General features: G+C 45.0%; 1 protein-coding gene and 1 pseudogene across 1 annotated transcript; both read left to right on the top strand.

Annotated features, from left to right (window-relative positions):
- Nucleotides 1–2,270: 2,270 nt before the first annotated feature.
- LOC136479559 (patatin-like protein 1) lies at nucleotides 2,271–20,199 on the top strand. The gene is made up of 3 exons (XM_066477387.1): nucleotides 2,271–2,613; nucleotides 19,335–19,873; nucleotides 19,963–20,199. The coding sequence occupies exons 1-3, from the start codon at nucleotides 2,271–2,273 to the stop codon at nucleotides 20,197–20,199; spliced, it is 1,119 nt and encodes a 372-aa protein (XP_066333484.1).
- A 1,427-nt stretch (nucleotides 20,200–21,626) lies between these two features.
- LOC136479558 (probable clathrin assembly protein At4g32285) lies at nucleotides 21,627–25,505 on the top strand (annotated as a pseudogene).
- The last annotated feature ends 367 nt before the right edge of the window (nucleotides 25,506–25,872 follow it).

Here is a 25,872-nt window from a genome sequence, read left to right as displayed (position 1 = left end):
CTTCTCTAAAATACAAGAGACAAGAGTTTAGCGTGGCTGAGCTTATTGGATCTCTTGATGTTGAGGAGAGGATGAGAGCAAAAGACAACCGTGAAAAAGAAGTTGAGTCTTCCGCAGCCAATATGGTGCAGAAGAAAAACTCATTTGCATCTCGTAATAAAAAGAAGAAGAACATGCAAGAGAACAACAATGCAAAGCCTAAGCAGACTGTAGAGTTTAAGAAGAAAAACAACAAGAAAGGTGGAGGATGCTTTGTTTGCGGGAGTGATGAGCATTGGGCAAGTGCGTGCCCAGACCGCAAATATAAGCAAGAAAAGAAATCAGTAAACATGGTAATTAACGAGACTAGAGGAGGAACATCTGGGTTTGGTAATTCTTTATCTTTTGTTATTTCAGTTTGTCTTTCACCAAAGCGGTGGATGGACAGTGGTGCTAATATTCATGTGTGTGCTGATGTTTCTTTGTTTATTTCCTATCAGGCTAGCAAGAGTGGAGCCTTGCTGATGGAAAACGGTTCGCATGCGCGTGTTCTTGGTGCTGGTACGGTCGTTCTGAAGTTTACTTCGGGAAAGACGGTGCTATTAAAGAACGTGCAGCATGTCCTCTCCATCAAGAAAAATCTTGTTAACGCTTCTCAGATGTGTCGCGATGGCTTTAAAATTATGCTTGAGTCCAATAAATATGTTGTGTCGAGACATGGAACTTTTGTTGGAAAAAGGTTATGATTGCGGAAGCTTGTTCCGCTTATCTTTGCTTGATGATGTGTGTAATAAAGTGGTGAACAATGTTAATGTTTCGGATGAGTCGAATATATGGCATTCACGACTTTGTCACAATAATTTTGGCTATCTCACGCGGCTTGCAAATCTGAATTTAATCCGGAAATTTAACTTATTCAAAGATTCTAAGTGCCAGGTGTGTGTGCAATCGAAGTAACCGCGCAAGCCTCACAAGGCTGCTGAGGCGAGGAACTTGGCACCATTAGAACTCGTTCATTCTAATTTATGCGAAATGAATGGCGAATTGACTAAAGGCGTTAGACGATACTTCATGATATTTATAGATGATTGCACTAGATTTTACTACGTGTGTTTATTAAAAACAAAAGATGAAGCGTTGCATTATTTTAAAGTCTATAAAGCTGAGGTAGAAAATCAACTTGAGAAGAAAATCAAGCGTTTGCGGTCCGATTGCGGGGAGAATATTTCTAAAATGAATTTTCTGAGTTTTGCGCGGTGCATGGAATTATTCATGAGAGGACGCCACCATACTCACCACAGTCCAATGGGATTGCAGAGAGAAAGAACCGTACTCTAACTGATTTGGTTAATGTCATGTTAGAGACTGCGGGACTATCTAAGGAATGGTGGGGTGAGGCTATATTGACAGCATGTCATGTCCTAAATAGAGTGCCCACAAAGAACAAAGAAATTACACCATTCGAGGAATGGGAGAAGAAGAGATTAAATCTCTCTTACCTGCGAACTTGGGGTTATTTGGCAAAGGTGAATGTGCCAATAAACAAAAAGCGAAAGCTTGGACCAAAGACTGTTGATGGTGTCTTTCTTGGTTATGCTATTCACAGCATGGGTTATAGATTTTTAATTATAAACTCTAGTGTTCCTGATATGGCTGTTGATACAATCATGGAATCTAGAGACGCTATATTTTTTGAGAATGAGTTTCCCATGAAGAATGCACCTAGCTCAACTGGTCATGAATTTATAATTCCCTATGAGAATGAAAATTTTACTCCGATAGAACAAATTGAGGAACCTTATGTGCAAAATCCTAAGGAGGATGACACTATAGTCACCAAGAAAAACAAGAGACAGAGGACTGCAAAGTCTTTTGGTGATGACTATATTGTGTACCTTGTGGATGACACACCAACGACCATTGAAGAGGCATATTCCTCTCCTTATGCTGACTTATGGAAGGAAGCAGTACGGAGTGAGATGGATTCTGTTATGTCTAATGGAACTTGGGAAATAGTTGATCGTCCCTATGGGTGCAAGCCTATAGGTTGCAAATAGGTGTTCAAAAAAAAGCTTAGGCCAGATGGTACTATTGAGAGATACAAGGCAAGGCTTGTGGCCAAGGGTTATACTTAAAAGGAAGGTGAGGATTTCTTTGATACTTATTCACCAGTTGCCCGATTGACCACAATTCGAGTTTTGCTTTCCCTGGCAGCCTCTTATGGTCTTATCGTTCATCAAATGGACGTTAAGATAGCTTTCCTAAACGGAGAGTTGGAGGAGGAGATCTATATGGATCAGCCTGATGGGTTTGTAGCAAATGGTCAAGAAGGCAAGGTGTGTAAATTATTAAAGTCATTATACGGCTTAAAACAAGCTACTAAGCAATGGCATGAGAAGTTTGACAGAACTTTAACATCTACTGGCTTTGTTGTGAATGAAGCTGATAAATGTGTGTACTATCAGCATGGTGGGGGTAAAGGAGTCATTTTGTGCATATATGTTGATGACATACTGATCTTTGGATCTAGCCTCAAAGTGATCGTGGAGGTGAAGAAATTTCTATCTAAAAGTTTTGAGATGAAAGATTTGGGAGAGGCTGATGTTATTCTTAATATCAAGCTTCTAAGAGAAGGTGATGGTGGGGTAACTCTGTTACAAACCCATTATGTGGAAAAGGTGCTGAGTCGCTTTGGGTTCAGTGACTGTGCACCTGCTCCTACACCTTATGACCCTAGCGTGCTATTGAGGAAAAATTGGAGAATAGCAAGGGATCAGTTAAGATATTCCTAGAGCATTGGTTGGCTCATGTATCTTGCTAGTGCAACAAGGCCTAGCATCTCATTTGCTATGCGCAAGCTGAGCCGGTTTGTGTCAAACCCGAAAGATGATCACTAGCATGCTCTTGAGAGAGTAATGCGCTACCTAAAAGAGACCATGAGCTATGGTATTTGTTATACTAGACATCAAAAAGTGTTGGAAGGCTATTGTGATGCTAACTAGATTTTTGATGCTGATGAGCTTTATACCACAAGTGGATATATGTTTTCGCTTGGAGGTGGTGCTATTTCTTGGAAGTCTTGCAAGCAGACTATCTTAACGAAGTCTACAACGGAAGCAGAACTCACAGCATTAGACACTGCTAGATCTGAGGCTGAGTGGCTTCGTGATCTCCTTATGGATTTACCGGTTGTTGAGAAACCCATACCGGCTATTTCTATGAACTGCGATAACCAGACTATTATTACAAAGGCTAACAGTTCCAAGGATAACATGAAGTCCACAAGGCATGTTAAGAGACAACTAAAATCTGTTAAAAAATTGAAAAACTCTAGAGTAATAGCGTTGGACTATGTCCACACGTCTAACAATCTGGCAGATCAGTTCACTAAGGGTCTATCACGCAATGTGATAGAAAGTGCATCGAGAGAGATGTGTTTGAGACCCACTTGAAATTTACTATAGTGGTAACCTATTCTATGTGATCGGAGATCCTGTGAAGAAGAACGGTTGAAAGGACCTAGGATGCCGCCTAGAGGGGGGGTGAATAGGCGTTTCTAAAAATTAACACCTTTAAATGCGGAAACAATTAGTAAAGGGAGTTTCTAAAATGGAAACTCCAAATAAGAGTAATATCACCCCTCACAAGTTAGCCACAGAGTATGTAAGAGATACTAAATAAATCTAGGAGCCACAATCCTACAACACAACGATTAGCGCAAGGATCAAATAAAATCAGCACTAAGCTCTAATACTGGACGTGACCGGTATACACGATTTCTACAGAATAGCCCCAAACTTGCTCCCTTCGATTTCTATCTTCAAACCAAACAGCAGGTATCTACTGGAGATGACAGTAAACACAAAGAACTTGCATAAGAGCTAGAGCAACACAAATATCGAATGAAATGTAAATTGAGACACGATATTTATTTTACCGAAGTTCGGACTCGTTCGAGTCCTACTCTCCGTTGAGGGGGCTATGGGTGACCCAGCAAAGGTCAACCCTAGAGGGTACCACGAAGGTCACTCTATCCGGAGTCTTTTCCAACTCATTTTCCTCCTTCTACTAGATGATTCCGAGGCAGCAGAATCGACCGTTACAAACCTTCCGTGGCACACCACAATCTCTCGGGTGCTCTCCGGCGACACCTAACCGTCTAGGACCGAAGAGTCCAAGAGTAACAAATGTGAATCACGAGATTGACAATATGCACAAGTGCTCAAGTGGTGGCTTGCTCTCTTTTTCAAATTCTCTCTTAACCCACAAATGGATTTTGCAATTTGTATCACACATCACTAAGAGAGGGTTTAGGAGAGTTGGCAAGGCTCAAAACGTGTGTATGTCAGCAGAATTAGCAGCCTCCAAAGGTGGAGGCTTGGGGGTATTTATAACCCCCTTTGGAAAATTAGTCATTTTATAGCCGTTGTGTTGATGCAAAAGTGATCTGCAAACACAAAGGGCTAATACCCGAATCGATATCCAAAGCGTGCCAGTCGATTTGACCTGTTAATCGACAAGGATGAAGAAACGAACACTTTGGTCCTGACAACAGCGATACGCCCGGAAGCCACGGCCAAGAGGTGCTCACGCGGAACTCGAGAATCGCCGAAGATCGCACTGAAGCGATGCAGCTCGCCGAGTCAATGAGAACTCGTAAAAAGAAAAATATGCAAATTGACGAAGTCGCCGAAAAGTAGATGCAAATAGGAGTAAAAGTTGGTTTTGATATTGATTGATGTTCTCTATTACATTGCCCTTTACTCCATATTTATACCCTGATCTAAAGAGACACAACCAAACACAACTAGGACACCAATCCCGTATCTAAGGAAACACGTGACTCTTACACGAATCATAACCTAACAAATATAGAAAAGGAAACCAATTCCCATCTATTTCCCTGTCCGCCTTAATTACGATGGAAATCTCACTGTCCTCCTCCTCATCGGCATACTCCCTATTTCATCGGCAGCAGGCTTCAAGTCTTCCTTCATCGGCATACTCCCTGCTTCATCGGCAGTAGTCTTCAAGTCTTCCTTCATCGGCATACTCCCTGCTTCATCGGCAGTAGTCTTCAAGTCTTCCTTCATCGGCATCCTTCATCGGCATCGACAACAACTCCTCCAACCTCATCGGCAACGCCCGAGTCCAAATCAACCTTTCCATCGATCATCACCAACTATCGGCAACCATTTTTACAAACTGGCTTTCATTGGCTATCAAAGTATTCAATAACTTTCCCCTTGCCGATTGGTCCACTCCGATTATTCTGACATGTGCAAAAAACGGTGTCAACACATGCCCCCCAATTTCGGAGTATAAAACCATTAATGCTCCGAAATTTACTCCAGATAACGCTTGCCTTTGCCCAATTACCGTAACTCGTTCTCCAAGCCAAAACTTGATTTGTTATCAAATCCAATCAAATCTAATCTTGATTCACGCACTTCAGTAAATATCGCACAATCGCCAACCACTCTTGCCTTGATTGAGATACCAAAATAACAACCCATCGGCAAGATCTTATCTGTACAATCCCCTGATTATCGCGCGAATAGTTACCATATCCCCCTGCACCGCCTTGACCTATATGCGCGCGTCATAGAGATAAGTCCAAAATACCCTTATCCTGGCCGGCTTATAAATAGATTTCTCCAGAACCCTCATTTTCTATCTTCAGCCTCCAATCCTTGGCATTCTCTCTCTCCGGCGGCGACTCCGACGAACAACCGCGCGACCTCAACCAACAAGAACCCTTCTCCGGCGCTAACTTCAAGTCCCCGGCTCGTATCTCCACCTTCCTCAAGACAATGGCCATCAACTTCGACGTCCCCGCGGTTTGCTCCACTTCCATTACCTTTTACTTTGATCTTTTTGCAAATTTATTCAGTTGGTGATTTTTCCTTTCTTCTGTCTTCTGGATTCCATAACCTTAGGAACTGCGCAACAAATTAGTTATCCCAACCGATCAGCCACACGTCCAATGCCTTGGACCAATGGGCAACCCAGATCCAACCGATCTGATCAACGCAGAGGTTAACAGAATCCCCTTTAGAGCCCAAAATTTCTCTCTGAACTTGTGGAAAGACACATTCCGATCTTGGCCCAAAACCACCAAAGGGTGGAAAGATTGGTATTTGAGGATCAATAGATCGATGCAAGTATACTGGGCAGAGCGAAAGTTAGACCAATGTATCAGGCTCTCTATTGCCGATATGCAGAAAAATGAATCAATGATAATTGCAGCTGCTTATTTCTGGTCAGATACGACCAACACTTTTATGTTTGGACATGGCCCAGCTACCCCTACCCTTGCCGATGTCCACATGCTTACTGGCTTGGACATCTCAACTGCCGATGAAGGCTCCATCTATGGTAGAAAGCCTGAATATAGAGTGAATACCCATAACATCGGCGGTTGGACAGGATATATTCAAGAATACCAGAAAACCGGGACACCTAGCCAGAGGGAACATGCCACATTCCTAAATATGTGGTTAGAAAAATTTATCTTCTGTGGTCGATCAGTAGGACCAACCAACGCCTTCCTCCCTGCAGCTGAACTTCTGGCTAATGGCGTAAGGTTTCCTCTTGGCCGATACCTTCTGAGCTCTACTTATCATCTTCTTCACCAAGTGTCTCAGAAACTCCTGCTTGGCGAATCCATCGGCAACCTGGGAGGCCCGTGGTGGTTTATCAACATGTGGCTGAATGCCCATATGCACAAACGTCTGCAATGGGACTTTTTTGCTCAACAATTCCCACGAGAAATTGCTGAAGATTATGTGCTCGGGGATGATGAATCGGCAACACGCTCACCCCTCAATTTTGGTGAAGCCATAATTGTCCTTCCTGGAACAGAAGCCAACGAAGACCAAATCGGCAGATTCTTTCAAAGCTTCTATAATGGCCTTTCTCGTGATCATAGGGCCTGGGTGCCTTATATCGACGAAGAAAACAGATTCCCCCTTCTTTTCAACTTTGCCGATGACACTCTGAATCAAGATAATGAGCTCATGATGGCTATCATCACTCCCAGGGCAATTCCAGTAAACACATTCGGCAGCGGGAAAAACACCAACATCACATATGAATTTTACAACCCATCGGCAGTATCCCGCCAATTGGCTTTTGGGCAACTGCCAATCAAACTCTGCTTTGCCGATGTGATCAAACCCAGGGAAACAATCACCTGCGGAACAGACTGGAACAAGGTAGTACAACTTTCTCCTGATGCCGATACCACAGATGTTGATTTATCCACCTGGACACCAATATCTTTCATCACCGAGTCATACAAGCAATGGTGGCGAGAGTGGAAAGAGCAACTGTTCGCGACTTCTGTTCACACATATCGGCACATGATCGATTCTGAATATGCCATCCCTGACGACGCGGTAAGTTTCCTTGAACTCCCTTCTACTTTTCTTTTCATTTATCAGTAACTGATTCCCTTGTAACAGGTTAACCACCCAGCACCATCGGTGAGCAAAAGTGGGAAACCCTTCAACCTCCGGCCTATTTCCCCAACATCGCCGATCGGTTACAACGCTCCCACCTTAGCCGCTTTGACCCACCAGAAGATTCGTACCAAGACCATCACTTTTAAGTCCAAATTGGCTACATCCAGGGCTACTCCATCGGCTGCTGCTACAACCTTGGTCAAAGCCTTTAAGGTAACAACCTTGCTTATTTTCACTTATGCCGATCACAAACTATATTAACCTTAATCATCAGGGGGTAAGAGCTGCTACTGGATCATCATCGGCAATTCCGCCGATATCAAGCACCACTCCTTCAGAGGTAGCTTCTTGACTTTACATTTTATCTGTTAAATATCATATCTTACACTTGTTTTGCAGCAACAATTGGGCACATCGGCAAACGTACCAGATGCCCAAGCTTCACAACCAACAAGTGTTGATACCCCCCAGCCAATCATTGCCGATGTCCAAGCAAAGCGCAAAGCTTCAACAGATACTGAAGCACAGCCAAAACGACAAAGGTCTATGCCGATCCCTACATCTGCCCCAACATCATCGGTCATCATACCTCAAGAGCCCACCACCGATGAAGTCACAGAGAATATCCCATCGGCAAGCTCAGCCGATCCACACGACATACTCCAGGTTGCTTCCTCCAGTCAAGCACAGGAAATTGCCTTGAAACAGGTAAACCGATCAACCTATCTGATTTTACAATACTCATACTTACCCCTGATTGATCTCCTTGTCTTTCTTTCAGGAACAAGATTCCCCGAACAGCCTATTTTCCTTTGCCATTGACATTTCTGACGACGATGGAGAGGAAACAAGTTCTTCCCTTGCACTGGGAACAATATCGGCAGAGACTAAATCCAAGTTGGAAACCCTCCTGAACTTGCTACAGCAAAGTACTGCCCAACTGGTAGATGACTCGGACCCCGCAAAGGCAATTTTCAAAACAATTCGTGGCCAGGTCCCTGCCGATGTTGAAGAAATACTCTTCCCAGCAGCTCACTTAGAAAGCCGTCAACTGCAATATCAACGGGCTGCCCAGCGCATTGCCGATAGAGCAGCTCAAGCTCAACTTAAAGAAGAGATGCTACAACTGAAACAAATTGCTGATGAGAAGCACAAGGGCATCGTCAACTTGCAGACTTCGGGTGCTGCACTTAAGCAGAAAATCTTGGATCTATCGGCAAGGAAGGCAGCCCTATTGGCCGAATTGAAAGACATCGATGCAGCCTTAACTCATGCTCAACAAGAAGAAAGCCAGCTACCCAATGCCGTCAAAGCCCTTCAGCAAGAAAGAGATATCCAAGCTCGCAAAGCTTTAGCCATGAAGAAGAAACTCAAACCTGTGGAGGGTGCTGCCGATGACGATATCAAAGAAATGGAAGAAGCCGACCAGATTCGCCTGCGTGCGATATTAGCTATCCAATCCTTGCTGAACGTGTAATCTTATTTATTGTATCGGCACTTTATGAGACATTGATACCCTTGCATAATTCTAGCCGATAGTATTGTTATCGGCATTTATACTTTTATGCATCTGTCCAGATACTAGGGTAATATTTCTTTAGATATTTTCCATTTAACGCTCTGGGAAACACAACCCCTTCGAGGGTTTCTAAAATATATGCATTACCAGGAATAGACTGATTTATCCGATATGGACCTTCCCAATTAGGAGACCACTTTCCAAACTTTGAACTTTTAGTCCCAATCGGTAAAATCAATTTCCAGACCAGATCTCCATCGGCAAACTCTTTTACTTTCACCTTCTTGTCATACCATCTAGCTACTCTTTTCTTATTTTCTTCAATACTAACTAAAGCCCTTAACCGATGACCTGCCACATCTTCCAACTCATCTTTCATAAGAGTATTATACTCATCGGCTGTCAGCTGATTTTGAGAACGTATTCGTCTAGAGCCAACCTTAATTTCCCAAGGCAACACTGCATCGTGTCCATATACTAACTGATAAGGCGTTACTTTGGTTGCACCATGGCATGACATCCGATATGACCACAAGGCTTCATTTAATACTGTATGCCACCTCCTAGGATTTTCTTCAATTTTGCGCTTAATAAGTTTGATGATCCCTTTGTTAGAAGCCTCAGCTTGACCATTAGCTTGAGCATAATATGGAGAAGAATTTAAAATTTTAATTCCCATACCTACAGCAAACTCATCAAATTCTCCCGATGTAAACATAGTACCCTGATCGGTAGTGATAGTCTGAGGAATACCAAATCGGTAAACAATATGCTCTTTCACAAAATCAATCATATTGACCGATGTAACCTTTTTTAGAGGAATTGCCTCAACCCACTTTGTGAAATAATCGGTAGCAACCAGAATAAATTTATGTCCTTTACTCGATGGCGGATAAATCTGACCAATGAGATCAATAGCCCATCCCCGGAACGGCCATGGTTTGATTATAGGATTCATAGCCGATGCAGGCGCCCTTTGAATATTACCAAACTTTTGACACCCCTGGCATCCCTTAAAATATTTAAAACAATCTTCAAGAATAGTCGGCCAATAGTACCCATTCCTTCTGATCATCCATTTCATCTTGAAAGCCGATTGATGTGCCCCACATACTCCTTCATGAATTTCACCCATCAAGCTTTTCGATTCATCATTGCTAACACATCTGAGTAAAACTCCATCTATAGTTCGATAATATAATTCATCATCGAGGAGCACATATTTGGTAGCTTGGAACCTTATACGTCTCTCGACCTTCCTACATGGATCCTTCAAATAATCAACAATCTCTTTCCTCCAGTCATCGGTATCAACTGCCGATGTTAGCACTTCCTGAATGGTCTGATACCCTGAAGCATGCTGAGCTAGTCGATTAGCTTCCTCATTATGCAATCGAGAGATATGCTCAAGACGAAAATCTCTAAATCCTTTCAATAATTGCAAACACCTTTCATAATACGAAATCAAGGCTTCACTTCGGCATTCATAAATTCCAGCCAATTGATTTATAACTAGCATAGAGTCACCAAAGATTTCAACAACATCGGCACGTATCTCCTTCAGCAATTCTAACCCCTTTATCAAGGCTTGGTATTCAGCTTGATTATTTGTCGCTGTAGCAACAATCGGCAATGAAAACTCATACTTCTTTCCTTGAGGTGAAATTAACACAATGCCGATACCTGCTCCTTCACCACATGTGGACCCATCGAAGAAAAGTGTCCAGGGAGCAATCCCCAGAGAATCCACCGTGTTACAATGCTGAGTGACAAAATCAGCCATCACTTGCCCTTTAACTGCCTTAGCTGATTTGTAGCGTAGCTCAAATTCTGATAATGCTAAAATCCACTTGCCGATTCTACCACTTAATATCGGCATTGACAACATATACTTGACCACATCGTCTTTGCATATGACCGTACATTCGGCAGATAACAAATAATGCCTTAATTTGATACAAGAAAAGTATAAGCACAGACACAATTTCTCGATAGCCGAATACCTCGTCTCAGCATCCACTAATCTTCTGCTCAAATAATAAATAACACGTTCTTTCCCTTCAAATTCTTGAATAAGAGCTGAACCGATAACTGCATCATCAGCTGACAAATATAACCTGAAAGGCTTCCCATGTTGAGGTGGAACTAGCACTGGAGGATTTGATAAATATTTCTTAATTTCATCAAGGGCTAATTGCTGTTCAACTCCCCATACAAATTCCTGATCAGCTTTTAATTTAAGTAGTGGGCTGAAAGCCTTGATCTTACCCGATAGATTAGATATGAATCTTCTAATGAAATTAATCTTACCGATCAAAGATTGCAATTCAGTCTTATTGGCAGGAGCAATCACCTTGTTAATTGCATCAATAGCCTTCCTACTGATTTCAATGCCCCGTTGATGCACCATAAAACCCAAGAATTGTCCTGCCGATACACCAAATGCACATTTATTAGGATTCATCTTCAATCCATGCCTCCTTGTGCACTCCAGTATTTTTCGCAGATCGGCTAAATGTGCTGTGATATCTCCAGACTTAATCACCACATCATCAATGTAGATCTCCACTAATGTGCCGATGTACTCATGAAAAATAAAGTTCATAGCCCTTTGATAAGTAGCACCGGCATTTTTCAAACCAAACGTCATGACTATCCACTCGAACAACCCCACATGTCCTGGACATCTGAAAGCAGTCTTGGGAATATCCTCCTCAGCCATGAATATTTGATTGTAGCCTGCATTACCATCCATGAAACTAATAATTTGATGTCCAGCCGCAGCATCAATCAACAAATCAGCAATCGGCATTGGATAGCCATCCATCGGTGTGGCTTTGTTGAGATTCCTGAAATCAATACAAACACGAAGTTTTCCATTTTTCTTATAAACAGGAACCACATTAGAGATCCACTCTGCGTATCGACATTGCCGAATAAACTTTGCTTCAATTAATTTAGTTATTTCGGCCTTAATGTCAGGAAGTACATTAGGGTTGCATCGGCGCGCTGGCTGCTGATGTGGCCGAAATCCAGATTTGATAGGTAACCGATGTTCAACTATCGATCGGTCTAACCCAGGCATCTCAGTATAATCCCAAGCAAAACAATCTTTATATTCTTTTAACAAATCTGTTATTCGCTGCTTACACTTAGAATCTAACTTAGCACTAATAAAAGTAGGCCTCGACCTATCACCATCACCGATATCTACTTCTACTAAATCATCTGCCGATGTGAACCCTTGACCTAATTTTCCATCATCGGCAAACCTATCCATTAAAACTCCTCTTCAGAACCGACTGCCTGGATCGGTGGAATTTCATAATCAGCATCTCTAAGGAACTCTTTTTCCCAAGCTTCTCCTGATATGCATTTAGTTCGCTCATAAGTATCTGATTCTGCCGATGCGATGATATAAGAAGAATCACCAGGGACGACTTCAATCTTATCTCCAATCCATTGTACGAGGCATTGATGCATTGTAGAAGGAACACAACAATTAGCATGAATCCAATCCCTCCCTAGAAGCAGATTATATGCACCCTTGCCGTTGATAACAAAGAACGTCGTCGGCAAGGTTTTGCTGCCGATGGTCAATTCAACGCATACTGCCCCTTTAGCCGGTGACACATTGCCTTCGAAATCTTTCAACATCATATCGGTTTTGGTCAAGTCTTGATCCCCCTTACCAAGTTTCCGATACATCACATAAGGCATAATATTAATCGCAGCCCCTACATCAATAAGTACCTTAGACACAGGCTGCCCATCAACTCTGCCCTTCACAAATAAAGCCTTAAGATGCTGTCTCTCGTCATCGGTAGGTTTCTCAAAAACAGCCATCATTGGATCTAGCGTCAGCTGAGCTACTTGATCAGAGAAAACAACTTCTTCCTCATTATCAGATAGTGCCAGAAACTCCATCGGCAACATGAATACCATATTAACATCTGCCGATGGACCCTTATTTTTGTGTTTTACCTGCCACTGCTGATGACCAGGCCTTTCATTGGAGGAATTTTCCTCCTGGTATAAATCCTCCTGACGCTCACGTTGCATCCTCCTTCTCTGCGTCTTTGTCAGACCCTCTGGGCACCATCGAGGAAACTTGGTTTTCCAAACCGGCTGATAACAAGTCCTAGTTAGTTCTACGCGACGTATATTAGGGTCCCTGTAGAATATCTCCTCATCGGGAACTCTTGCGTTTGCCATTTCCTCAAGCTCCTCTTGATTCCTTGGAAAATATCCAGCGCGTTTACCAAGCCTCTCATGTACACTAAGTCTGCCCCCCAGCCGATCATGCACTGATGCTCTGCCTTTGATCGGCTCGTTGATAGACAGACCCTGATTACCACGTTGAAACCTCCTTTCTGAACGATTGACTCTGTAATAACCATTACACTCAGGGCAATTTTCAACAGTTGGCAATTTAATACCTTCTTCCCAGCAATGGATGAAGAACGGACATCTCCAATGATCTTTATGTCGATTCCACTCTTCCTGACGTCTCATTTCTTGCTGTTGCCGATATCGGTCATTACGTTGACGCCAACCCTCCTGCTGCCTTCGATGAGTAATCACAATGCCAGGTCGAGGAGGTTTTTTGGAACTACTGCTTTCCCCTAGCAAACCCTTACTCTTTGCATCATCGGTAGTTATCCGATGTTGGGGGTCTACTGACGCGTTTTTCTCAGCAGCCTCTGACGTCAATACCTTGGTCTTTCCTTTGGCATCCAACATATTTGCCGGAAAAGGGTGTTGATCAATCTTCATCGGCTTCTGGGTCTTGGAAGTACCAAACTTAATTCTCCCAGATTCAATAGCCGATTGTAACTGTTGCCTGAATACCTTGCACTCATTTGTACTGTGTGAAGTTGCATTGTGCCATTTGCAGTACAAAATCTTCTTCAACTCTTCTGCCGATGGGATCACATGATTAGGTGACAGCTTAATTTGGCCCTCTTGAAGCAGAAGATCAAATATTTTATCGGCCTTGGTGATATCAAAAGTAAACTTTTCTGGCTCCTTTTGACCAAAGGGACATGATATCGGCTTTTTATTCTTAACCCACTCAGCTAAGCCGATAACTGGTTCTTCATCAGAGTCAGAATCTCCTACTTCTTCAACAAATGATACCTTTTTACTCCAGTTCTTTTTAGGTTCAAAAACCCTAGTATCTTGATCAGAGATCCTTTGCACAAGATGACTGAGGCTTTCAAACTCCTGAGAAGCATATCTATCCTTAAGATGTGGCAATAATCCTTGGAAAGCCAAATCGGCAAGCTGCCGATCATCCAGCACCAGGCTGTAGCACTTATTTTTTACATCTCGTAGCCTTTGTACAAAGCTCTCTACCGATTCATCATTACGCTGTCTCAATTTTACTAAATCGGTAAGCTTCTTTTCATGGATTCCAGCAAAGAAATACTTGTGGAATTGTTTTTCTAGATCAACCCAAGTAATAATAGAATTTGGTGGCAATGAAATGAACCATGTAAATGCTGATCCAGACAAAGATGATGAGAATAATCGAACTCTTAATTCATCTCTGTTAGCTGCCTCTCCACATTGAATAATGAAGCGATTGACATGTTCCATTGTTGATGTATCATCTTGCCCAGAGAATTTAGTGAAATCCGGTACCTTGTACCGATTTGGGAGAGGAATTAAATCGTATGCAGGAGGGTATGGAGTTCGATAAGAATAAGTATTGACCTTGGGCTTTATCCCAAACTGATCCTTCATAATCTCTGCTATCTTATCGGCCCAAAAAGCATCAGCCTCCTGCTGACGAACTGGTTGAATTTCTACAGGAGGTGCCTGCTGACATCCTTCCACATATCTTTGTGGCCCACGATCTCCAGCAATCGGCATATTTGCCGCTACTTGTGGTCCATTAACCTGTTGGAAAGGATTCATCGGCTGGGCTGCCGATGCTTGATTTTGGAAACCAGCTTGCACATGACCTTGTTGAATCCCTGCAACCTGCTGATTTCGCTGAACTGTATGTTGAACAGGTAACTGTCCTGACCAATCATTATTAGAACTCATCGGCACAAAACTTACCGATGGCTGGTAATTCGCTGATATTGTTGGATAATTATAACTGGTTTGAGGCATGAACTGAACCCCAGTTTGACTCATAGCAGGGGCTTTCTGTTGCATCGGCAGTACGCTCGCCGATGGACTTGAATTGAATGTTTGAATCATAGGCATCTGGAAACCTCCTGGAGTTGGTTGTACAGAAGTAGTTGCGGCATATTGAGGCACTTGAGCCATCGGCGAAACAGCCGATGATATAGGCGCTCTTCCTGCTGCATCAAATACTTGAGGTAATCTAGGATTGAAAGCAGATGACTCTGGAGGCATGCCATATCCCCACCAATTAGTAGGAATCTGGTTATTCTGAGACACAGGGCCTGACATAGCTGATGCCGATAGATCTGTATTAAGCTGAACTCGCCCTCCTGGTAACACCTGATCTGATTGTATCGGTGTAGATTGTATATTAGGTGAACCTGCCAATACTGGAGGGGAAGTAACTTCTGTACCCACAACGGCCGAAGGAGCCGATGGAGTTTTGACAGATGCCGGCTCTGGTTGATGATAGGCAGGCCCAACGTAATGTGGTGCCGCTTGTCCTTCTTTGAGAGTTCGAACCACAGCATTATGAACAGTATTGGACAGCACATTGGAATGATTAATCAAAGCATGATTTACTGCAGAATTAACCATCTCTTGAAGTTTACCAGGATTGGAGTCAAAGGTAACCTGCCGAGGCAACGGCAAATCTTGCTTCTGGATGACTTGTCCACTCTTGTTCAAGCTAAACGATCTCAGACAAAGCTGCTTGTATTCTTCTACAGCCTTTTCCATAGCCTGCCTCTGTTCTTCCTTGAGATCTTCTTCTGATACTGCGATAATGTTCCCTGGATCGATCTCGGAGTTGAACATATTGGTTGAAGGGTCCCACCGGGCGTGCCAAAAGATGTGTTGATGCAAAAGTGATCTGCAAACACAAAGGGCTAATACCCGAATCGATATCCAAAGCGTGCTAGTCGATTTGACCTGTTAATCGACAAGGATGAAGAAACGAACACTTTGGTCCTGACAACAGCGATACGCCCGGAAGCCACGGCCAAGAGGTGCTCACGCGGAACTCGAGAATCGCCGAAGATCGCACTGAAGCGATGTAGCTCGCCGAGTCAATGAGAACTCGTAAAAAGAAAAATATGCAAATTGACGAAGTCGCCGAAAAGTAGATGCAAATAGGAGTAAAAGTTGGTTTTGATATTGATTGATGTTCTCTATTACATTGCCCTTTACTCCATATTTATACCCTGATCTAAAGAGACACAACCAAACACAACTAGGACACCAATCCCGTATCTAAGGAAACACGTGACTCTTACACGAATCATAACCTAACAAATATAGAAAAGGAAACCAATTCCCATCTATTTCCCTGTCCGCCTTAATTACGATGGAAATCTCACTGTCCTCCTCCTCATCGGCATACTCCCTATTTCATCGGCAGCAGGCTTCAAGTCTTCCTTCATCGGCATACTCCCTGCTTCATCGGCAGTAGTCTTCAAGTCTTCCTTCATCGGCATACTCCCTGCTTCATCGGCAGTAGTCTTCAAGTCTTCCTTCATCGGCATCCTTCATCGGCATCGACAACAACTCCTCCAACCTCATCGGCAACGCCCGAGTCCAAATCAACCTTTCCATCGATCATCACCAACTATCGGCAACCATTTTTACAAACTGGCTTTCATTGGCTATCAAAGTATTCAATAACTTTCCCCTTGCCGATTGGTCCACTCCGATTATTCTGACATGTGCAAAAAACGGTGTCAACACATTGCAATACCGGACACGTCCGATATGACTTACACTGTGCCAATGGTAACTAAGTTACAGTTAAGTTATGAGTCATCGGAACTCCCAATGAATGCCAGAACTCCCGACCGTCGGAACTCCTGACTCACGTCGGAACTTTTGACCCTCAGCAATTTTGAAAACCATGTAACTAAGTTGGGTGTCGGAACTCCCAACGCATGCCGGAACTCCCGACCATTGGAACTTCCGACCCTCAAGACTTTTGAAAACTAGCCGTTGGCCTCTAGTCATCCATACCGGACATGTCCGGTATGACCAGGACAGTGAACCCTCCAAGTTAGTTGAAGTGCGAGACATTGGAACTCCTGACCCATGTCAGGACTTCCGACCGTCGGAACTCCCGATGAACCAACCCGAGAACAACAATTTTAGTACTGCTGGGTAAATACCGGACACGTCCGGTATAGCCAGACCAGCAAAGATAAAGTTAGCTCTTTTGTCACTCAAATACTCAAAACTCACATGGGTTGGCTTGAGCACTTATGAAACATTATCTATCAACATGATGCATCCCTCTTAATAGTACGGCATACCTATTAAACTCAAGATAAAAGGAAAAATGAATTTATACCACTTGAGTTGATCTCTTTTGAATTGATGCCGTCCCTTTCAATCTTCATCAAGTAAGGGTGCTAACATGTTGATATTGATCTTTTCACTTGAGCATAGCCATCTTGAGCATGTGACTTGATTCCATTCATCAAATTTGAATAATCCCAAATGTATCAAGTCACTTCCATCAAACACTCCATTAGTGATTTGATCCTCCACATAAACATGAACATCATAGCTTGATTAGTACCTCAACTAAATGCAAGTACTTCCTTCTTCACCCTAGCTAGGTTCTTCGGCCACCAAGCCATCGCTTGCCCTTCACCCTTGCTTAGTACCTCGAAGCCTTTCCTTGCTATCTTCACCATCTCAAGCCATCAAGTCACATCTTGTGTTGAATCATCCATTCATGTATTGTTTGTCTTTATTATTTCAATTTAGCAAGCTTCAAATATGAGACCATTCCATATGCAATCCCTTATGTCTCATTAATTAATTCTTATAAGCTTGCTTTCACATAGTGCACGGAAATCCCACAATAAATAAGCCTTTGCATGAATTCCATTTGTATTGTTGTCTTATGCTTGAACTAGATTGTTTACACAACAACATATCATTTTGGCTTTCATTAAGTACCTGTGAGATAACCTATTAGCTGTCCACACTTAGCAAACGGGTTAGTCCTTTAATCACGTTGTCATTCAATCATCCAAAACCCACTTAAGAGCTAGATGCACTTTCAATGGTGAAATAAGCTAGTAGTAAATTGTGAGGAAAGATCCTTAGTAAGACTCATTTCTGATGCATATCTTTCCTTTCTGTAAGGTAGGTTAGCTTTTGCCTTAATGTGTTCCAAGTGGCTTATCAAAGCAAAGATATTGTCCTACAGAACATCTTTTGAGGAACACACCTATATGAGTCAGACTGCTGGTCACAGTCTATGAGATTTGGGTGATATCTAAATACTCATTAAAGGCACTGAAGTATGACTTATATGCTTCAAATAGAGGGGATGCCTTTTGCTGCCTAGTATCCGCCAAGGACTTTAGTGACATTCATCTTACACAAAATTGTCAATTCAAGGCTTAGTCCATTGTTCAGATGTGAGTGAGTGAAACTATTGCTCTAGATGGATGTTCAACTTAACGGTCTCCATCGAAACACTGGTATATAAAAGAATGTGGTTCTGAGACTACTTTGTTATAAACCCTAGAGTTTGGTGGGGATTGTTGGATATAATATGGGCTTGGCCCATATAATATTTAATGAATCAAATAAAACTATATGGTGCGTAACATTAAGCGTTGTATGGTTTAATACAATATGGGGTTTTGACTGAATGTTGACTCAGCTTATATGGTTGGAAATTATTTATCTAAATAGAGAAGCTGAGAAAAGGATAAAGGCGTGTCACACGCGTGCGCGCCGCCACCGCCGGCGGCTAGGCTGGGCCGTGGACGTGGCGTGGAGAGCGGGCGGGCGAGCGTGGCCAGTCTTTTGCCACTTAATTCACATAACAACGGGAGTTACTCCCCTTGATGGTGGAGGCGAACTTATTGCGGCCGTTACTGTCTCTTCCGCTTTCGTCTCCGTCTCCTGGGATTCTCCGCTGCCTCTCTTCTCCTCGTCCATATATTTGAGTCATCCGTCAGTTCAGATTCAGTCCTTCCGCAACCACTTCTGAGAGAACCACACTTCCGCAGTCTTCTAGTTTTCCCGTTTGAGAAAATTTCCTATTTAGCCTCGAAAATAATGCTACTTTCCTATTTAACACCGAAACTGAAAATCTTTCCTATATGTCCTCAACTCAAGTTTTTATTTCCTATTTGACATTCCCGTCAGTTCCGTGAGCAACTACCGTTAGCTGTTGAAGTGAGGTGATGGGAAAAGACCAAAATGCCCTTTGAGGGTAGGAAAAGAACCCGGTGGCCTAGAGTCGCGGCTGTTCATCTTCTCCACGTATGAGGCCAAGAATGACACGCTCAAGAACGCGCACGACACACTCAAGAACGCACACCTCTCCGACATCTGCATCAGCACGTCGGCGGCGCTGACCTACTTCCCGGCGCACTTCTTCAAGACCGAGGCCGCCGACGGCAGGTCCCGGGAGTACCACCTCGTCGACGGTGGCGTCGCGGCCAACAACCCCACCATGGTCGCCATATCCATGCTCACCAAGGAGGTGCATCGTCGGAACCTAGACTTCAACATCGGTAGGCCGACCGAGTACACGAACTACCTCGTCATCTCCGTCGGCACTGGGTCGGTGAAGCAGGCGGAGAAGTACACCGCTGAGCAGTGCACGAAATGGGGCCTCATTCAGTGGCTGTACAACGGTGGCTTCATGCCGATCATCGACATCTTCTCACATGCCAGTTCCGACATGGTTGACATCCATGCACCCGTGCTCTTTCAGGCCCTCCACTGTGAGAAGAACTACCTTCGCATTCAGGTATGATACGTTTATAGGATATACTAAAGCATATATATTCTGTTCTTGGTATAAAATCGACGATGATCGATGCTATTGTATTTATGTAGGATGATACTTTGACTGGGGACGCATCGTCAGTGGACATCGCGACCAAGGAGAACATGGAGTCTCTGATCGGGATCGGCCAGGAGCTGCTCAAGAAGCCAGTGGCGAGAGTGAACATCGACACTGGGGTGTACGAGTCCTGTTCCGGTGAGGGCACAAATGCAGAGGCGCTTGCTCACTTCACCAAACAACTCTCTGACGAGCGCAAGCTACGCAAGAGCAATATCAACTCCAACTAGCTCTCAAGTATCAATTACAGACTGGTAGTGGAATTTCGCACAAGGATCTTCAGATTGCAGAGTGGTCATTATATACACAGACTAGCAGTATGCCTCAGATAGATGCATTGCATGGTAGCTAGTCGTTTGTTATTTTTAGAGTTAAATGCACCTCGGCGAGGCAGAAGTAGCAGTGGACAGCGCTCGCGGAGACTGATGACCTCGGCGGCAAAGTGGAGCCTGGGCGAGGTGGTGATGACTGGCGAGCTCGAGCACGGCGAGGCAGGAGCTGATGGCGGGGTGAAGGATGGTGGGCACGAGCGCCGCCTAGATGTCGTAGATGAGCGCGTCAAAACTGTCACGTACGTACGTACGTCCATCACTCTCGCGGACGGGCAAGTGCAACATGCACGCTAGCTAGCTGAGCCACAGCCCCCTGCCAATTAATCAAGCAGTTTCGCCAGGCGCGCGCTTTGCGCAGACCCAGATGAAACGCTGCTTGCTGCCCTTCAGGGCCGCGGCGACCTCCTCCATCTCGTACGACCTCGGGTGGCTGGACCCCAGGCACCGGCTCATCAGTGACTACGGCCTCAAGTTCCTGCCCCCCGACGCCTGCATGTCCAAGGAGTTCGTGGATTTCGTCTTCCAGATGGAGGAGGCCGCGCCCGTCGCCGGCCCGGTCATGAACACGTGCCGCGCGCTGGAGGGCGAGTTCATCGACGTGGTCGCCGCGCAGCCGCCGTTCCAGGACTAGAGATTCTTCGCGGTCGGGCCGTTGAACCCGCTGCTGCTCGACGCGGACGCCCGGACGACGCCAGGACAGGCCCACGCCACGCCCACGAGACGTACCAGGAGCGCATCGACCCAGCTCCTCCCCCTGCGCATGCACGCGACGCGTACGGGCGCGCGCGCGCACGCCTGCTCCGGCAGTCCGGCCCCTTTCCCTGCCCGTGCCTGCCTGGCTCTAGCGCTGGCGCTGGCGCGCGCATGCATGTGGCGTACCCGCCCGGTGGTGGCCGTGCATGCCCGCATGCATGCTGCCACATGCCACGGCATCGTGCCACGTCAGCAGCTAACGGTAGTTGCTCACGGAACTGACGGCAATGTCAAATAGGAAATAAAAACTCGAGTTGAGGACATATAGGAAAGATTTTCAATTTCAGTGTCAAATAGGAAAGTAGCATTATTTTCGAGGCTAAATAGAAAATTTTCTCTTCCCGTTTCGTACCTCTGCACGCACGGAGTAGCGGGAGAGTAGGTGCATCCGGAACCCTCGTCCGCCAGAGAACCTTGCACGGGGTGCGCGGCGATTAGGTTTTTGGGGAGCGATCCGCGACTGCTCATCCACGTACATCTTCTTCTCGGTGATTGCCTATGGAACGTCTGGGCTTCTTCTTCCTGGTGATCCGTTCGTGGGACTGCACTGCGAACATCTTTCTGCATCGACTATGGTCCGCGACTTCGAGCAACGCATTATGTCAACCAGTGTGAATGGAGCCTCTGATGCCCTCGGCATGGGACCCTCCGCTGGATACAGTCCAATCTCTGTGATTTCTGTACTTTATGTTTTTACTGTATTCACCAGTATATCATCTTTGCATGCTGTAGTGTTCATAAGAAATATACACATGCACATATATGTCGTTACAAACCTACTGATATTATTTTTCTGGATTAAACTGATAATGAAATTGTCTAAATTTCTAACACGCGCCATGGTAAAAGGCGTGGCCAAAAGTGTTAAATTGAAAAATAAAAAATAAACAGTGTCAAATTTAAAAATAGTTTAAAAATGTTAAAAATAAAAAAAAATCCACGACGCATCTGTTTGGACTTTGGGAGATGGCGGTTGATATTTTCGTCCCCCTCTCCATAGTCTTTTGTGTAGTACTCTCTCCATCCCACACGAAAACCAATACACTGTATGAAATTACAAAATGTTTCCTTTTCTTTTTTTATGACTTTTTTTTTTATTTTTCTTGGCCCCACTCGCTGGCAGCAGGGACGTGCTACTGCTGTTACGTACAGTACGTCTACGGATGGATACCTATAAGTGAACTTTAATTTGAGAAAAAATTTAAATCATATATAAAATTTTATTTAGAGACGGAAAGAGTACCGGACAATTCACAGTGAAAGGGACGGACACCTCTCGTGTCTCGTCGGAAGGCAAACGAAGGAGACATGGGCCTCTAAAAACAATCGTTACCTGTCACCTCTCTCTCGGTTTTCTGGTTTACATCTTGTCTCGGTAGTCCTAATTATATTCTCTCTGTTGACAAAATAATATAATTCTAGGACAGTATCATGGTTTAGTATCCTACGTTCAATCAATTATACAAAAAATATTAATTTTAGGATATCAAATAAATATCACTAGATTAATTACGAAATATATTTTCATAATATATTATTTTGGAGCCATAGATTTGAAAAACATTCATTAAAAATAGGAGTAATAAACAAAATAGTAGATTTGAAGAGGGAGAGAGTGTGTGGATGTGGATTAAACAAGCCCTATTCACTTGACCGATAAGACATAGCTGAAAGTACTATTGACTGATTTGTTGTGAGAGAAAAATACTATTCGTTAGTTAAAAAAAAATCTTATAAACGAATTGAACAAGGCGTAGTTATGGGGCCGGCGTAATCGCGACAGGCTCTGTTCCTGATATGGCGGAGGCCCCATCCAATCCCATCCAACTGTCCGCCAGCGACAGCACGGTTTCGTGTGGTCTGCGCATGATAAGAGATGTAGTTATATATATACGAGTAGTCTCTGATTGGTTACGCTTGCTGTCCGTTGAGGCCGTGCTGCCAGTAATGCGCGTCTCAACGACGTGGCGCAGCACGAGCCGCGCTGTTTTGCATCCACCCGTGTGGCGTGCGTGAGCTGACCTGAGCGGCCTGGCCCCCACTCTCCCGCAACGGCCGGAAGACCCACCCACCCACGTGTGGTGTGGACCGGAATCTCGCGTCCGCTTTACCTCTGCCGCCGCCTGGGGACAGTTCGTTAACGGTGGGCTCGACGTGGAATCACGGTCACGGGTGGGGTGCTGGGAGCCTGGGACCGGCGGAGCCAACGGCGACGGCTTCGCGCCAGGCCAGGCGAGGCGGACCCCACAGAGAGAGAGGCCTGCGCCTGAGGCCCAAACAGGTTCCGAGCCCCCATCGCAGCACACGTCACGCGGCGCCGGCCTAAACAGACCCGCCGTCTGCTCACGCGAGATAGACGGGGCTGGTGCTGATTTATTACGAGAGAAAAATGTTGTTGACGAGTTGATTTGGGCTGGCTAAAACCAATAAGCGAATAGACTGAAAGTAATTAATTCAGCCTGCTAGCTGCAGCTGTTTGACTGTTTCTAGTGTTAATTCCAAGTATTTCGCTACAGTAAACCGTTGGCTCTTCTCCTCCGGCCACAGCATACAGTTGCAGCTGAAAGAGTGAGTCGATCGCTAAACAAACGGATCTTCTATAAAAAAAAAAAGAGTAGTAACAGACTGAAGTAGTGAACTGTAAGGCCCCCTTTGGACCATAGAAAATTTTCTTGTTTCCTACGCCCTTGTTTAGTTCTGTGGCGTAAAGTTTTGGGTGTCAAATTAGGTGTCGCATATGGTGTTTAGATACTAATAAAAAAAACAAATTACAGAATCCGTCAGTAAACCGTGAGATGAATTTATTAAGTCTAATTAATCCGTCATTAGCACATGTGCTACTGTAGCACTTTATTGCCAAATCATGGACTAATTAGGCTTAAAAGATTCATCTTGCAAATTAGTCGCAATATGTACAATTAGTTATTTTTTAGTCTATATTTAATACTCCATGCATGTGTCAAACATTCGATGTGACCGGATGTAAAGTTTTGAGGTGTGAACTAAACAAGGGCTACGTTTTTCCTGTAGAAATGAACTTAACTCTTGTGAAAATCCTTGTACAAAATCATGTGAAATTCCTGCCTTCCAAAAGGCCTCTCAGGAGAGTGGGGCTCTCAAGAGGGTACTAGCCCTGCACCTATACAGGTGCATATATTCATATAGGAATATTGTGTTCTCGCTCCTATTTTGATGTCCACTTATGATTTTACCCTCGTTTTTATCATCGTTGTGAATTTACCTCTGCTTTGTAACTACTAAGGCTCAGTTTACCCTTACTTTTAACTTTGTTAGTTATATCTAAAATAAAAAAATAAAAAAAACAACAAAACCCTTCTCAGTAAGATCAAAGAACAACAATAGCCCTTATCCACTCATACCCTCTCCAATCCTCCACCGTATCCTCTCTATCTCTCTCGTTCCCCATCCCCAAGACCCCAACAAGAGGAGCACCGGAAGCAACAGGAGGCCAGCGCCCGGCCCGGCCGCTGCCATATCCATCCGTAAGGCACTGGGCGCAGTCAAAGACCAGGCGACCATCGGCATTGTGCGGGTGACGGGCGCCGTGGCGCCAGACCTCGACGTGGCCTTCGTGCACGCCACCTCCCACGACGACGCGACCCCGGACAACCACCACGCGTGGGAGGTGCTCCGCCTCGTGTCCGCCATGGGCACGGCGCCCGCCTACGTCGCCTCCATTGCCTACCGCCTCTTCAGGAACCGCGACTACGTCATCGCCGCCAAGTGCCTCACGCTCCTACACCGCCTCGCCGCCCCCGCCACCAACCTTGACCCTACCGAGGACGCCGACGGAGAGGGCCGCACGCGGTTCCTCCACGAGCTGCTCCACCCCACCCTCACTGGCCGCTGCGTGGGGGAGCCTGTGCTCGCGCTACTCCTCTACTTCAGCGACGAGGCGCACACGGCGTCGTGGGACCACTCCGCCTTCGTCCGCGCCTACACCACCTACCTCCTTGATCGCGTCCACTTCCTCGTCCTGCTCCTCCTCGCACCGCGCTTCGCCGACGATCGTGTCAGGGGACCACCGCACACGCGCGACGGCGGCGGCGGCCGACATGGACACGGAGGCGCTCCTAGGCCGCACACACCACCTACAGCACCTACTGGACCACCTCCTCACATGCCGCCTTGCGGGCTCTGTCGGGGCCAGCCACGTAGTGCGCGCCGTGCTCCACCCACTGCTCAGGGACAACTTTAGAGTCTACGAGGACATCACGCTCGTCCCCGCGCTCCTCCTCGACCGCTTCTTCGACATGGACTACCCTGAATACGCCAAGGCCTTCGAGACCTACGTCAGCACCGCCAAGCAGATCGACGCGCTCCGCGCCTTCTACGCCTGGTGCGACGATGTTGGTGTCGCGCGCTCGTCCGACATCCCCGACGTCAGGTGCGTTGACAACAAGCTCCTCAAGACCAAGAGCCGACAGTGATTGGGCACTATCATTGTCGGTTCTAGCCAAGAATCGATGGTGATAAGCTTACAACACAAAAAGGCTACAGCCGTCCTCTCCTTCCTCCTCTCTTCCATCCCGAGAATAGAGGCGCGCGTTTGAACCCTTCCCTCCATTGTTGTGGCTACTCTTCACCATGAAGCTAGTGCTTGGATTTTGAAGAATGGCTTGATTTTTTTTGCTTTAAGGTTAGTAACAAACATCCACTCCTTTGATTTTATTGCTTAATTAGCTTCGTTTTGATGGCTACATTGCTTGATTCTCATTCTAGTTCTTTCTCCATTCTAGAGAGTACTTTTTCAATTGGACATTTGTGCAAGGCTCAAATTATGATGAATTCATCATC

This window comes from Miscanthus floridulus, chromosome 9 (genome assembly GCF_019320115.1).
Source record: "Miscanthus floridulus cultivar M001 chromosome 9, ASM1932011v1, whole genome shotgun sequence".
NCBI lineage: Eukaryota > Viridiplantae > Streptophyta > Magnoliopsida > Poales > Poaceae > Miscanthus > Miscanthus floridulus.
This window is presented reverse-complemented; position numbering and strand designations above follow the sequence as displayed.